Source organism: Ipomoea nil, unplaced genomic scaffold (assembly GCF_001879475.1).
Source record: "Ipomoea nil cultivar Tokyo-kokei standard unplaced genomic scaffold, Asagao_1.1 scaffold2752, whole genome shotgun sequence".
In the NCBI taxonomy this organism is placed as follows: domain Eukaryota; kingdom Viridiplantae; phylum Streptophyta; class Magnoliopsida; order Solanales; family Convolvulaceae; genus Ipomoea; species Ipomoea nil.
Window position 1 is genome coordinate 251,353 of NW_017619180.1, and position 17,508 is coordinate 268,860.

The window sequence follows — 17,508 nt, forward strand, 5'->3', positions numbered from 1 at the left end:
TTGTATTTCTGTTAGACACTTATATTGCTATCTTGTAATTTGAATTAAGTTTTATGTTATGTTCGGACATTGGATTTTTAAATATGTAGTGTTGTCTTGTTGTTTGGACTCATTATTGATTGAGGAATTTGAAATATGCATCGTTGATGTGTTCATTCGATTTTAAATTTTAAATTAATAAAAAATAAATAATTAATTAATTGCGCTAAAGAACTAGAGAATGTTAATGTTCTCAAATTGACCGAACCAAACTAAACTACAATGTTAAACAGAATGGTTTCATATTTTCAAAACTGAAAAATATAAATAAAACCGTGAAAAAAAAAATGGACCCGAACTGTAAATCGAAATTCCCACCCCTAATTTTAGGTTCTTTTAATTACTTTTAATACAATTCCATTAAGTAAATTTACAAGTTTATCAAGATATTATTGCATGTTCGTTAAATTATTATTGCAAGTTGATAAAGTCACTATTGCATGTCCTTTAAAAAAAAAGTCACTACTACAAGTTCATTAAGTCATTTATGCTCGTCCATCAAAACATTATTACAAGTTCATTAAATTACTATTGCATACTCATTAAGCCACTATTGTAGGTATAGTAAGTCATCATAGGTCATCTATATTATTAATATATCACACATTTATTGTAAGAACATATTGAAAAAATATATCAATATGAGTGAATTTAAAATAACTCTATGAGATATTTTAAACGACATTACTTTTATATATTGATTTTATTTATACAAAAAGAAATAAAGAAAAATGTATTTAAGAAACGTTTGGCGAGAATAACAAGGTAAGCAAAGTATTTAAGCAATGTTTGGTTTATTATATTGGCAACATGGCGAGAATAACTAGGGAAGCAAACCCGAGACGTCTAAACAAATACACTGGACATACCCAGAGAGAAAGCCAACATTAAACCACACTTTGCACTACAAATCTTCTATAAATTGATAGATATAAAATCTTTCATTGCTGGGAATTGAACCCGAGTCTCCTAGGTGAAAGCCTGATATCATAATCGCTGGACAACAAAGGAACACTTCCATGGATTATCTGTTGAAAATTATTAACTTATAATTGTATGGTTTACATTTAAAAACCATCAAAGCCATGTTCCGGTGAACATGGATCAAACCCTTGACCTTTCAGATCTTCAGTCTGACGCTCTCCCAACTGAGCTATCCCCTCACCTCATAGAAACTTTTTATTCTTAATAAACGAACGTTTAGCTTTTTGTAACCATATGATATTATGTTCCACATATTGCTTCGCATAGTCATTATTGCGTCTTCAAACTCTGATTAAAAGTTAAAACATAGCCACGATGATTACGTTCATGAGAAACAAACCGATTTCATTCCACTACACCAAACATCTCTTGTGCATGATTCAATTGTTACCACAAGCCAAAGCCAACAATCTTTAATAACAACTCTATAATTATTATAAAGTCTAATGTAAGCATAAAAAACTGTGACATTTCCTTTCATCACATATATGTATCTATCTATACCTAAATGTTTTTACATTTGAAAAATTACCCGAGTATATATACTAATTACTAATTACTAAATTCTCAATTCTCTAAATCCAAATTTTTTATTTCTATTAGACACTTAGATTGCTATCTTGTAATTTGAATTAAGTTTTATGTTATGTTTGGACATTGGATTTTTAAATATGTAGTGTTGTCTTGTTGTTTGGTCTCATTATTGATTGAGGAATTTGAAATATGCATCATTGACGTCTTCATTCGATTTTAAATTTTAAATTAATAAAAAAAATAATTAATTAAATGCGCTAAAGAACTAGTGAATGTTAATGTTCTCAAATTGACCGACCCAAACTAAACTACAATGTTAAATAGAATGGTTTCGTATTTTCAAAACTGAAACATATAAATCAAACCTAGAAAAAAAAATGGACCCGAACTGTAAATCGAAATTCCCACCCCTAATTTTTGGTTCTTTTAATTACTATTAATACAATTCCATTAAGTAAATTAACAAGTTTTTCAAGATATTATTGCATGTTCGTTAAATTACTATTGCAAGTTGATTAAGTCACTACTGCAAGTCCTTTAAAAAAAAAAGTCACTACTACAAGTTCATTAAGTCATTTATGCTCGTCAATCAAAACATTATTACAAGTTCATTAAATTACTATTGCATACTCATTAAGCCACTATTGTAGGTATAGTAAGTCATCATAGGTCATCTATATTATTAATTATAATATATCACACATTTATTGTAAAAACATATTGAAAAAATATATCAATATGAGTGAATTTAAAATAACTCTATGAGATATTGTAAACGACATTACTTTTATAAATTGATTTTATTTATACAAAAAGAAATAAATAAAAATGTATTTAAGAAACGTTTGGCGAGAATAACAAGGGAAGCAAAGTATTTAAGCAATGTTTGGTTTATTATATTGGCAACATGGCGAGAATAACTAGGGAAGCAAACCCGAGACGTCTAAACAAATACACTGGACATACCCAGAGAGAAAGCCAACATTAAACCATACTTTGCACTACAAATCTTCTATAAATTGATAGAGGTCTCCTGGGTGAAAGCCTGATATCCTAATCGCTGGACGACAACGGAACGCTTCCAAATTATTAACTTATAATTGTATGGTTTACATTTAAAAACCACCAAAGCTAAGTTCCGGTGAACATGGATCAAACCCTTGACATTCAGATCTTCAGTCTGACGCTCTCCCAACTGAGCTATCCCCGCATCTCATAGAAACCTTTTATTCTTAATAAATGAACGTTTAGCATTTTGTAACCATAAGTTATTATGTTCCACATATTGCTTCGCAAAGTCATTATTGCGTCTTCAAACTCTGATTAAAAGTTAAAACATAGCCACGATGATTAAGTTCATGAGAAACAAACCGATTTCATTCCACTACACCAAACATCTCATGTGCATGATTCAATTGTTAACACAAGCCAAAGCCAGTCATATTTAATAACAACTCTATAATTATTATAAAGTCTAATGTAAGCATAAAAAACTGTGACATTTCCTTTCATCACATATATGTATCTATCTATACCTAAATGTTTTTATATTTGGAAAATTACGCGACTATATATACTAATTACTAATTACTAAATTCTCAATTCTCTAAATCCCAATTTTTTATTTCTGTTAGACACTTATATTGCTATCTTGTAATTTGAATTATGTTTTATGTTATGTTCGGACATTGGATTTTTAAATATGTAGTGTTGTCTTGTTGTTTGGACTCATTATTGATTGAGGAATTTGAAATATGCATCGTTGATGTGTTCATTCGATTTTAAATTTTAAATTAATAAAAAATAAATAATTAATTAATTCCGCTAAAGAACTAGAGAATGTTAATGTTCTCAAATTGACCGAACCAAACTAAACTACAATGTTAATCATAATGGTTTCGTATTTTCAAAACTGAAAAATATAAATCAAACCGTGAAAAAAAAAATGGACCCGAACTGTAAATCGAAGTTCCCACCCCTAATTTTTGGTTCTTTTAATTACTTTTAATACAATTCCATTAAGTAAATTTACAAGTTTATCAAGATATTATTGCATGTTCGTTAAATTATTATTGCAAGTTGACAAAGTCACTACTGCAAGTCCTTTAAAAAAAAAAGTCACTACAACAAGTTCATTAAGTAATTTATGCTCGTCCATCAAAGCATTATTACAAATTCATTAAATTACTATTGCATACTCATTAAGCCACTGTTGTAGGTATAGCAAGTCATTATAGGTCATCTATATTATTAATCTATCACACATTTATTGTAGGAACATAGAGTTATTTTTAACGAGATTACTTTTATTGATTGATTTTATTAAATAAGATTTTATTAAATAAAGAAAAATGTACTTAAGCAATGTTTGGTTTATTATATTGGCAACATGGCGAGAATAACCGTCTTAACAAATACACTAGACATACCCAGAGACAAAGCCAACATTAAACCATACTTTGACTAGAAATCTTTAGTAAATTGACAGATATGAAATCTTCCGTTGCCGGGAATCGAACCCGGGTCTCCTGGGTGAAAGCCAGATATCCTAACCACTGGACGACAACGGAACGCTTCCATGGATAATCTGTTGAAAATCATCTTTTGAAAATTATTAACTTATAATTGTATGGTTTACATTTTAAAACCATCAAACCTAAGTTGCGGTGAACATAGATCGAACACGTGACCTTCAAATCTTCAGTCTGACACTCTCCCAACTGAGCTATCCCCGCACCTCATAGAAACTTTTTATTCTTAATAAACGAACGTTTAGCTTTTTGTAACCATAAGTTATTATGTTCCACATATTGCTTCGAATAGTCATTACTTCGTTTTCGAACTCTGATTAAAAGTTAAAACATAGCCACGATAAGTACGTTCATGAGAAACAGACCGATTTCATTCCACTACACCAAACATCTCTTGTGCATGATTCAATTGTTACCACAAGCAAAAGCCAATCATCTTTAATAACAACTCTATAATTATTATAAAGTCAAATGTAAGCATAAAAAACTGTGACATTTCCTTTCATCACATATTTGTATCTATCTATACATAAATGTTTTTACATTTGCAAAATTACACGAGTGTATATACTAATTAGTAATTACTAAATTCTCAATTCTCTAAATCCAAATTCTTTATTTCTATTAGACACTTAGATTGCAATCTTTTAATTTGAATTAAGTTTTATGTTATGTTTGGACAATGTATTTTTGAATATGTAGTGTTGTCTTGTTGTTTGGACTCATTATTGATTGAGGAATTTGAAATATGCATCGTTGACGTCTTCATTCGATTTTCAATTTTAAATTAATAAAAAAAATAATTAATTAATTGCGCTAAAGAACTAGTGAATGTTAATGTTCTCAAATTGACCGACCCAAACTAAACTACAATGTTAAATAGAATGGTTTCGTATTTTCAAAACTGAAACATATAAATCAAACCTAGAAAAAAAAATGGACCCGAACTGTAAATCGAAATTCCCACCCCTAATTTTTGGTTCTTTTAATTACTATTAATACAATTCCATTAAGTAAATTAACAAGTTTTTCAAGATATTATTGCATGTTCGTTAAATTACTATTGCAAGTTGATTAAGTCACTACTGCAAGTCCTTTAAAAAAAAAAAAGTCACTACTACAAGTTCATTAAGTCATTTATGCTCGTCCATCAAAACATTATTACAAGTTCATTAAATTACTATTGCATACTCATTAAGCCACTAATGTAGGTATAGTAAGTCATCATAGGTCATCTATATTATTAATATATCACACATTTATTGTAAGAACATATTGAAAAAATATATCAATATGAGTGAATTTTAAATAACTCTATGAGATATTTTTAACGACATTACTTTTATAGATTGATTTTATTTATACAATAAGAAATAAAGAAAAATTTATTTAAGCAATGTTTGGTTTATTATATTGGCAACATGGCGAGAATAACCGTCTAAACAAATACACTGGGCATACCCAGAGAGAAAGCCACACTAAATTGATAGATATGAAATCTTCCGTTACCGGGAATCGGACCCGGTTCTCCTGGGTGAAAGCCAGATATCCTAACCGCTGGACGACAACGGAACACTTCCATGGATTATCTCTGTTGAAAATCATCTTTTGAAAACTATTAACTTATAATTGTATGGTTTACATTTTAAAACCATCAAAGCTAAGTTGCGGTGAACGTGGATCAAACACGTGACCTTCAGATCTTCAGTCTGACGCTCTCCCAACTGAGCTATCCCCGCACCTCATAAAAACATTTTATTCTTAATAAACGAACGTTTAGCTTTTTGTAACCATATGATATTATGTTCCACATATTGCTTCGCATAGTCTTTATTGCGTCTTCAAACTCTGATTAAAAGTTAAAACATAGCCACGATGATTACGTTCATGAGAAACAAACCGATTTCATTCCACTACACCAAACATCTCTTGTGCATGATTCAATTGTTACCACAAGCCAAAGCCAATCATCTTTAATAACAACTCTATAATTATTATAAAGTCTAATGTAAGCATAAAAAACTGTGACATTTCCTTTCATCACATATATGTATCTATCTATACATAAATGTTTTTACATTTGGATAATTACAATGATTATTATAATGTCTTATGTTATTCTATCCTTGCTTTGAGCATGTCTATGGTGAACACTACCTCGTGAAGGGTAGGTTACACCTAGAGTTATGTTGTCACTTGTTGTTTGTGGTTTCTCTTATCTTGATGAGGTTGTTGGTCTTAATCCTTGTTGAGAGTGCTTATGAGTCTATTATGGTTTCACTCTTGGTTTTGAAATGTTATATATATAGTATACCCCATTTCAACTGCTTTTGATTATATCTATCTATATTATGATACTTAACGCGTATTGGTGGGTTACCAGCATTATTCGCTGACCGGGTGTCATCCCTTATCTATATGTTTGTTTACAGGTTTTTGCTTAGTGGGAGAGCGCGCTAGTGGAGACGGTAGCTAGTGTAGCCCTTTCCTTTTCTTAGCTTATGTTTGGCCTATGAGCCTTAGATGTTTTGTGGCCCTTGTGCCTTAGACATGTGTTGTTATATTGGATTATTTGTAGACTTCGCCTGTGCACCTATGTTGTGATAGGTGTGGCATAATATCCCCATTTAGACCTGCTTCCGCTTTATCTTTAATGGATGTTTAGCTTATTTATCTAGTTATTTAAGCTTATTAAATGTTGTGAAAATTGGGAGTGTTACAGAGTATTTCAAATGCATGCACATAACACTAATCATCTCTAGTTCTTCCTACGAATTATAAGGAGGCAAGTTCAACTCCTCCTCCATACTATCTGTAAACCACGGCAACCGACATCCCCATAACGCCAAAACATCGACACCGGTGTACAACTAAAACGTAATTACAAATGAATCACCAAATAAAACCCCAGAATAAGAAATAAAAACATAATATTAAGAAACAGAATAAGACATTGTTATATATATATATATATATATATATATATATATATATATATATATATATATATATATATAAACAATGTCTATATATATATATATATATATATATATATATATATATATATATATATATATATATATATATATAGACATTGTTTATATATATATATATATATATATATAGACATTGTTTATATATATATATATATATATATATATATATATATAATCTTGATCAGTGAGCGAACTCCTCCCGTGCGACGATCGTGCGATCGTATCATTATTGCCGATTCTCTACTTCTTTGATCTTCCAATGTCAGCTCTCTATTGCTTCGATCTTCCTTTTCAACTCTTCGTTGCTTCGATCCACCATCGCTAACTAGAGCCGTCAAAACGGTCTTAACCCGTCGGGTGAGCCCATCTTGTCCCGCAAAAAGGGAGAGGCGGGCTATGATATTTTAGACCCGTATTTTGGCGGGTATTTTAGCCCGCCCCCGCCTAACCCGCAAAAATGACAAAGTATGAAATAAGACAAAAATAATCCACGCACACAGCGGCGGGGAGAGGGTAGAGGAGGTTTTCAAGAATGTTGCGAGTGCTGATTGGTGAAAAGTGAAAACCCTTCTTCTGTAGAGTTGCTTGAATGTATGGCTGTTGTATCTAATTCATTAGTGGCTAATTTAATTTGTTGGGAATTTTAAAGAAACAAGTTTTTCTTTCCTCTAGAATTTCTTTTAATTTATATATAGATATAGAATCTTGATCAAGTCCAACCGACTCATCCTGTGCGAGGATCGTGCGGTCGTCTCATGATGCACCCCTCCCGTGCGACGACGGTGCGGCTGTCTCATTGCCGATTCTCTACTTCTTCGACTTTTATCACATACAAAAATGTAATTTTTAATGGTCCACAAAAAAATTGCCTAATCTACTACACCAATAAAAGAATTTCCTCTAATTTTGACTATTCTTTGTGTGACCCATACCCCGAAACACTAAGCCTCTACCTATTTGGGCATCTCACTTTCTATTTTAAGCTATTTCCTAAATTTCATACCTTACTGTCTGTCGCTCTATCCTCAACGAGAACGTGCCATCAGCTCACCACTAGACGTCTATTTGCTTCACTCCATCGTCAAATCAACGCCTTCCATCACCGACTCATCACAGCTTTCATTTTCAATCGGCGAAACTCCGGTGCTTTGATTTTCCATCGGCAACTCTCCGTCGCTCTGATTTTCCTAAAAACAACTCTTTGTCGCTCCGAATTTCTATCGCCGGGTCTCTACTGTGTTGATTTTCCATCGAAGACTCATTGTTGCTTCGATCGTCCATCATCGGCTCTCCATTGCTTCAATTTTCTATCGTCAGCTCTCCTTTGCTTCAAATTTCCATCGCCGATTCAATTTTGCTTCGATCTTTAATCACAGATTTTCCACTTCTTCAGTTTTCCACCGCCGCCGGCTCTCTATTGCTTTGATATTCCATTTCGACTCTTCGTTGAATTGATCCACCATCGCAGAATCTCCACTGCTTCAATTTTTCATCACCGGCTCTCTAATACTTTTGCGTTTCAAGCCGACTTCTACTACCTATTTGAGCCTTTTACCCCTACACCGATGTAATTTAAATCTTTTTGTTGTTTGTGTGTTTCTAATAATATAGAGAATAAATATATTGAAAGTGTAGAATGACTAAAAAATAATTCAAATAGGCCTCTCAATTTTTGTTGTTTATTACCCTAATTGCTCTATTTTTTTTTAATGGTACTAACTCTATTACATTGTAGTATCTGTTCAAACATACTTTCTCAAGTTAATGAAGCACATGGGAGAGGTCACTACATGCCAATTTCTCTATATTATTTCTTAAATCTCATTTCTCTTCATCACTCACTCCTTATATATTTAGCTATCATATTTCTCTGAATTTTAGATAGTCTTATACTCTCTTCTTCTAAATGGAAAATAATATAGTACTCCCACTGTCTTATTTTACATATCATCCTTGCTATTTATTGATTAAACTAACACTTTTTAATTGTTTATTTTCTTTAGTATTTTTTAATTATTTTTATTTTTTTTTTTTGTGTTGAATAGAACTTTTAATATTATTTTTTTCTAAATATGTAAATTTTATATACTAAAACTGATACAATCGTGGATTCATATGCTGCAGTTTATACTATTATTATTATTATTATTATTATTATTATTATTATTATTATTATTATTATTATTATTAATATTATTATTATTATTATTATTATTATTGTTGTTGTTGTTGTTGTTGTTATTGTTATTGTTATTGTTGTTGTTGTTGTTGTTATTCTTGTTATTCTTGTTATTATTATTATTATTATTATTATTATTATTATTATTATTATTATTATTATTTCTACTACTACTATTATTATGATTAGATAATTCACCTCAAAATCAATTACACAGAAAGATAGGATTACAGAGTATATCGTAGAACCAATCTCTAACTAATCCTAACTAATAGGGAAGCTAAGTCAAACATAATTACCACCACTAATCTATGACTATATTGTATAAAATAATAAATACAAAATACTAGTCATGCTAACACACCCCCTCAAGCACAAGGTTGTAGAGAGACAACATTGAGCTTGTCCTATAAAGTTGCGAACCTGGACGCTGAAAGAGGTTTGGTAAAGATATCTGCTAACTGATCCGTCGTAGACACATAATTGACGATGAATTCTCCTGAAGCAACCTTGTCCCGAACGAAATGATAGTCAATTTCTACATGCTTTGTGCGTGCATGAAAAACCGGATTGGCACAAAGATAAGTAGCCCCAAGATTGTCACACCATAGCGTCGAAGGTTGTCCGGAATGTATCCCAAGCTCCAGTAGTAGTGACACAACCCAGGTGACCTCTGCAGAGACATCTGCTAGGGCTTTGTACTCGGCTTCAGTGGAGAACCGTGCTACCGTGCGCTGCTTCTTTAACAGCCAGGAAATAAGATTGGTCCCTAGATAAACCGCAAAACCACTGGTGCTCTTTCTATCTACTGGACAACCAGCCCAGTTTGAGTCGGAGAAGGCATGAATGCAGGTCGAGGAAGATGGTGTGAGACGAAGGCCAAAGTCGAGAGTCCCCTTGATGTATCGCAGAACCCATTTCACAAGAGCCCAATGATCTGTCGTTGGTGAATGCATGAATTGACACAACCGATTGACTGCATACGCCAAGTCGGGCCTAGTGATCGTCAAGTACTGTAGCGCTCCAATTATGCGACGATACTGCGTCGGATTGTCAAACAGTTCCTCAGAACGGGTGACTGATTTAGTGACAGCAGCCGGTGTAGTGAGAGGTTTACAATCAGCCATCCCTGAGCGTCCTAGGAGATCCGTCATATAACGACGTTGAGATAGAATAAACCCGTCACCTGACACAATAGTCTCAATGCCCAAGAAGAACCCGGGAGACCCTAGGTCCCTGATCTTGAACGTAGGGGAAAGACGTTGTAGAAGTGTAGTCACAAGCTTGGCATCATTGCCCATCATTATTATGTCATCGACGTAAACCAATAAAAACACACGTGAGTCCCCAGTAGCATAATAAAGCAAGGAGACGTCGGTTTTAGATGACTTGAAACCTGCAGATAAGAGGAAATCATGAAGACACTTTAACCAAGCCCGTGGGGCCTGTTTCAAGCCATAAAGGGACTGTTGTAGATGACACACATGCCCAGGTGTTGTCGGGTCCTCGTACCCCGGGGGTTGCTTCATGTACACGGTTTCGGCTAAATGCCCATTTAGGAAGGCATTATGCACATCTAACTGGCGTAGAGTCCATCTGTTGGAAACAGCTAGAGAAAAAAGCATCCGAACTGTGGTCGGTTTGACCACTGGACTAAACGTGTCAAAGAAGTCTTCTCCTGCTACCTGGTTGAACCCCTTTGCCACTAGTCGGGCTTTATACCGCTCAACAGAACCATCAGCGGTGCGTTTGGTGCGGAATAGCCACTTGCACCCAATGATGTTCATGTGTGGCTCAGGTGGAACAAGCCGCCAGGTGTTGTAATGAAGTAAGGCGTTGAACTCCTGGTCCATAGCCTCGCGCCAATGTGCATGGCCCACAGCTTGTGAGTAGCACGTGGGATCCGCTACTGCGGTTAAAGCCTGGAACGGCTCCTCCGTACCCCTCGTCATGTGTCGCAGTCGCATGACATGATCACGACTTTGTGGCTGGGCACGTCGTTTCCTCGTTCTTACCGTGGCAGTATATGTTATAGCAAACCGTGGTGACTCACGAGCCAATGGGATTGGCTCAGGTCCAGAAGGGGCCGGTGTCTCAACTGGTGCAGGTGTTGGGTCCGCAGCTGAACCCTGTTAGATAATCGGTGCTGACGCCCAAGGTAAGGCCGGTGTGGTAGGCACTTGTGCTGAATAATCTGTGACAAAGGGGAAAATAGATTCGTCAAAGCGGACATCACGACAGATGTAAGTCTTTCCGCTGGTTAGATCAGTGCACCTGTATCCCCTCATGGACGGTGGGTAACCTAAGAAGACACATGGGGTGGAGCGATACTCAATCTTGTGCCGGTTATATGGCCTTAGATATGGGTAACACCGACACCCGAAGACACGAAGAAAGGTGTATGGGGGTGACGTATTAAATAGACGGGTATATGGGCTTTCAAAATTAATGGCTGAAGAAGGTAAATAATTGATTAAGGTGTTTGCTGTTTCGAAAGCATAATCCCAATATTCATGTGTATATGCGCAGGATTGGCGGTGATTTAACCCTAAAGATTGGAATATTTTGTGTAGTTTTCGGTATTCACCCCCTAAGTCAGATTGAATTGATTTGGTAGAGCGCGAGAACTGCCGCTCTACCAAGACACGAAACGACTGAAAAGCTTTATATATGTCTGATTTTACCCGTAATGGATAAAACCAGTAGAATCTGGAGTAATCATCTACAAAAAGACAGAAATAGCGAAAACCACTAATCGACAATACCGGGGAAGGCCCCCAAATATCGGTAAAGACTAAATCTAATACATTTTCAGTGGAATTGGGAACGCTATCTAACTTAAATCTAGATGACTTTCCAAGATGGCATGAGGTACATGACTCGAGTGATGTTGCTTTATTAGGTGTGACGGGACACTTTTGTAGCACTTTATTTAGAACTAGCTTGTGCGGATGTCATAGCCTGCGGTGCCAAGTGGTGGGAGTAGCCCGGGAACTGACGAACGCGAAATTTTGTCTTGACACCGGGAGTTTATACAGTCCGCCCGCTGTTGGCCCTTTAAGAAGAATTGTGTTGGTTGTGGAATCCTTCACAGTAAAGTAATTGGCATGAAACTCAAAAAACACGTTATTGTCAATTGCAAATTTATTGACAGACAGTAACGGGACAGAAAGAATGGGTACATGCAGAATATTATTCAAACAAAAAGGTTTAGACAAGGATGGGATAGTTGCACGACCAATTCGCGAAATAGACAAACCTGCCCCATTACCCACTCTGAGAACGTCTGATCCGCCATACTCATCTGATTGGCTTAACATGCTCGGGTCTGGAGTTGCGTGGGCGGTGGCCCCGGTGTCTGGGTACCACCCATCACCCGGAACAGTGGATGGAGGCGCCGGAGCTTCACCGGACGTGGCAACATGCGCTTGAGGCTGCGGTGGTTGAGTCGTATACCTTTTGTAGCAGTAGATTGCCGAATGGCCGTGTGAGCGGCAGATTTGGCACCTGGGCGTTCCGCGACCACCACGGCCTCCGCGATGTTGGCCACCACAGCCTGGCCATCCACCCCGTTGCTGCTGCGAGGACTGCTGCTGCCTGCCACCACCATGCGATCCCCAGCCGGTTCTGGCGTACATGGCAGTGTGGGCGACGCCGGTGTCGAGCGATGGATAATCGTCCACCAGAATAAATTCGTGCGCCTGTAAGAAATCAGAGAGGTGCGTCAGTGTTAACGCCGCCCCGGTTGCCGTTAAGGACGTGGCGAGAGCCTTCAGCTCCGGTCGCAGGCCCCTGATTACATATAAATTCTGCTCCATCAGCGTGGGCGGGCGACTGGCCTGAATGAGAGCTTCGACTAGGATGCCGGCTCTCCCAAGGTAATCTGCGGTTGTGGCGTTGCCTTGGCGCAACATCTGAATTTGGCTTAACAGTGTGAGACACCGAGCCTGACTGGAGGACCCAAGAGCGCCGGTGATGGAGGTCCATATAGCAGCCGACGTATCCCGGCCGAGTGCAAGATGAAGAACTTCATCCGCCATGGACGAGACCAGGAGAGACACGATGGTCTGATCCTGTTTAACCCAGGCGTCGTACGCCGGATTGGCCACTGCGACAGTCGCTGGTTGACGGAGCGCCGAGAATGGTGGCCGGCGGGCATGGAAAAGTGCCATCCACGAATCACAGGAGATCCTGGTCACGGAGGAAAGAGAGGAGCTGCATCCTCCAGAAGAGATAATTTTTGAGAGTCAGTTTCATCGTGATGTAGTGATGCGCACCGGATAACGTATTTCCAACGGCCGGCGAGGAGTTTCCGGCGGCAGAAGCAGTGCGTTCGGAGGACGTCGACATTACGTGGTGTCGCCGGCGAAAAAGGGTGATAGGGGGAAGAGGTTTGTGATGGAGGTTGGAGAGGATCGGATAACCTGTGTCTGATACCAGATTAGCTAATTCACCTCAAAATCAATTACACATAAAGATAGGATTACAGAGTATATCGTAGAACCAATCTCAAACTAATCCTAACTAATAGAGAAGCTAAGTCAAACATAATTACCACCACTAATCTATGACTATATTGTATAAAATAATAAATACAAAATACTAGTCATGCTAACAATTATTACTATTATTATTACTATTATTATTATTATTATTATTATTATTATTATTATTATTATTATTATTATTATTATAATTATTATTATTATTATTATTATTATTATTATATAGTGTGATAACCACTAATATAGGCATTTCATGGGCATGTATTACACTTTTCTAGTAGTTGGGTTAGTGGGTGGTTTATCTGATCATGTATATATGGCCACCTATATGCAAATGTATAAGGAGTGAAGAATATATTAATGGATGTATGGTGACATTTTTCTTCTTGATCTCCATTTTCTGCAGTTAAACTATCACTCGAAGTATAGGCCCGATTTGGTAAAATAAATAGCCTATCAACCAATTTTGGTTTATTTTACCACTATTATATATATTAGCTGTTTGACTTGGTTAAAAAATCAATATGAGTGTTAATTTAATTAGCTTATTGCAACAACTTAAGAAATCAAATAAAAAATTTAATAGAGATACCAGTGAAAATATGAACTGAACGATGGAGCAAGCATCAAGGGACTTTGATTTACTTCTTTTATTATCATAACTAGTAAATTATCCGTGCGATGAACGGATATTATTTTTTAATATATAGATATTTAAATAATAAAGTTAAAGGTCAAGTTATAAATAATTATAATAATAAAGTGAAAGGTCAAGTTATAAATTATTATAATAATTAGAAGAGTACATTATTGTTGGTTTATAAAATAAGTGCAAAAGTATGAATAGATATGTACAGAAGATAATAAATTTAATAACAACTATAATATTAAAATATGATATTATATATATTTGAAATTGTTTCAAAATTTGAAAAACTTCCTTGTATACAATGTTTGTGGTTGAAGTTGTTTTGTTGCTATCACTATCACAAATCAATATTTTCAAACCATTTGGAGTAGTGACCCTTGAAACTGCAGCATATAATTGTCCATGACTAAATACAGGGTTTTACAAGAATAGAGTTATTCGAGACAATAAAGTTTCTAATCACATATATAAAGGGCTCTCATTGAGGATACAATTGAATTTTTTAACATGTTGTTGTTTTAATGTCAAGTGTATACGTGTACCCTGATATATTAATTAATTACAAATTTTGAATAAATAAAAAAACAAAATAAACAATTTTTTGAATGATGATACACTTTCTGTTTGTTTCGTACAATATAAATAAAGTACCATTACAGAATTGTTCAATCACGGGTTCACAAAACTAAGCATGATAATGTAAGAATGTAGGTACCGGATACAAAATATTATTACACATTTATTATTTGACCGTAATGATTATTATCAATGATTTTATAATTTCATAAATGATGCAAAATACCATTAAAAAGGTAAAAATAAGCATATTGTTACACTAATCATTATTATTAATGAATTTATAATTTCATAAATAATGCAAAATACCATTAAAATTTTTAAAAATAAGCATATTTTAAAAATGGAACAAATTAAAATAATATTGGTTACGGTAATAAAAAAAAAGTAATAAAATCAAATACATATAACTCCAATCTTTATTTCCTAAGTTACAGCAATTTAGGAATGGAATAACACAAAAATTATTTATTACATGATTATTTATAACACAAAAGTTATTATTTATAAAAATTTTAAAAATAAGCATGATTATCTACAGAATACATATATCACATACAGATCCTCTGCTTCTTCGATCTTCCATTGCCAGCTCTCTTTTGATCGAGAGCTGGCAAATAATATAATACTAATAACAAAATCATTCTTAAAAATCTCACATTACATTTTAGGATCTCGTACTTTTACAAACCAAATTAAACAAGACAAATATGAGATTTTACTTGTATAGGGGTTGATAGAATTGAGTGGTTTGACTTTATCCCTCGTTATGTCGGTGAACTCTTATGTAAGAGCTCTGATTATAATTAAATTTGGTTTCTGGTTGGTTAAAAAAAAAACAAAAAAAAAAAAAACAAAAAAAAAAAACCTAAACCTTATGTTGTGTTGAGACATGCATATGTATCGCAAAATATCTCTTTGACATGAACATAACATGTTTAATAAACATGTTACAATCCATAAACTTATACAAAAACAATTTATTAAACAATGTTATATATGTTATAACATGCATATATATGTTATAACATGAATATATTGTATTAACATAAACTAAGTATGAAGTAGCTAGCGGATGATGATTTGGGCAAAACTAGTACATTAGGAAAATTGTTTTAATGGGTATGGCTATTGTAATTCATTAGTGGCTATTGTAATTTATTAGTGGCTATTGTAATTCATTAGTGGTATTGTAATTCATTAGTGGCTAATTTGTAGCAATAGCTGGTGTAGTATGATAAAGAAATCAAGGCAAATCCATTCTCAATTTTAAATACACAATTTTACCTTTCATCTTCTAGAATCAGTGCATCGAACTCCTCCCATGCGACTGTCTCATTATTGTTGATTCTCTACTTCTACGATCTTTCATCACAAATTTTCTACTTCTTACTACCTGTTTGAGCCTTTTACCACCTAGATCGAGGTAATTTAAATATATACAAATAAAATTATTAACACTGAAGAAACTTGAATTTAATACCAAGGCTCTGAGGTAAGGATCAATTGGTGAGCCAAAATCCTATATCAGGCCCCAACACTCCTGCGTTGCACTCGCAGTGAAATTTAAAAATACACATTCTTTCAGTCTATGGCATGACCGCTTAGGTCACTCTGGGCAAACTATGATAGGTCGGATACTTTCAAATTCAACTGGACATAACCTTCTTAGGACAAACATCCTTTCTACAAAAGATTACACGTGTGTTCCATGTGCACATGGAAAACTTTTTGTTCGGCCCTCGCGTCATAAGATTAGTTTTGAGTCACATGTCTTCCTGCAGAGGCTACAAGATGATATTTGTGGACCAATTCATCCTTCATTCGGACCATTCCGATATTTCATGGTCCTTATTGATGCTTCCATCCAAAGGACACATGTGTTCCTGTTGTCCACTCGAAATATGGCATTCGCAAAATTCATGAGCCAAATCGTTAGGTTGAATTCCCAATTCCCCGATTATCCTGTTAAGAACATAAGAATTGATAATGCTGGTGAATTCACCTCGTCAGCTTTTGACGATTATTGTATGGCCATGGGAATTAAGGTGGAACACCATACGTCCACACCCAGAATGGTTTAGCTGAATCCCTTATCAAAGAATTAAACTAATAGCTAGACCATTACTGCAACGGTCCAGTCTACCAGTCAATTGTTGGAGACACGCAGTGTTGCATGCTGGAAATCTAATACAACTCCAGCCAACTGCATATCACGATTATTCCTCTCTACAAATTATACGTGGTAATGAGCCAGACATTTCTCATTTGCGTGTCTTTGGCTGTGCGGTTTACATACCTATATACCACCTCCGCATCGTTCTTCGATGGGCCCGCAGTGTCGGTTAGGTATTTATGTTGGGTATGAATCCCCTTCTATCATTAAATACCTCGAGCCTATGACAGCAGATCAGTTTATTGCACGGTTTGCTGACTGCATTTTTTATGAAGATCATTTCCTGGCATTAGGGAGAGAGAAAAGCCCAACTTTGGAAAAAAGCCACGAAATTTCATG

At 35.1% G+C, this 17,508-nt stretch overlaps 1 protein-coding gene and 4 non-coding genes across 5 annotated transcripts; all 5 read right to left on the reverse strand.

Moving 5' to 3' along the window:
• Window positions 1-4,055: 4,055 nt before the first annotated feature.
• TRNAE-UUC lies at window positions 4,056-4,127 on the reverse strand. Its single transcript has one exon. It is a non-coding gene; the product is annotated as a tRNA-Glu (tRNA).
• A 92-nt stretch (window positions 4,128-4,219) lies between these two features.
• Window positions 4,220-4,292, reverse strand: TRNAF-GAA. Its single transcript has one exon. It is a non-coding gene; the product is annotated as a tRNA-Phe (tRNA).
• Window positions 4,293-5,588: 1,296 nt separating this feature from the next.
• TRNAE-UUC lies at window positions 5,589-5,660 on the reverse strand. The gene has a single exon. It is a non-coding gene; the product is annotated as a tRNA-Glu (tRNA).
• A 94-nt stretch (window positions 5,661-5,754) lies between these two features.
• On the reverse strand, window positions 5,755-5,827 carry TRNAF-GAA. Its single transcript has one exon. It is a non-coding gene; the product is annotated as a tRNA-Phe (tRNA).
• Window positions 5,828-12,217: 6,390 nt separating this feature from the next.
• Window positions 12,218-13,435, reverse strand: LOC109156664. Its single transcript, XM_019304508.1, has one exon. The coding sequence runs from the start codon at window positions 13,433-13,435 to the stop codon at window positions 12,218-12,220; it is 1,218 nt and encodes a 405-aa protein (XP_019160053.1).
• Between the last annotated feature and the right edge of the window lie 4,073 nt (window positions 13,436-17,508).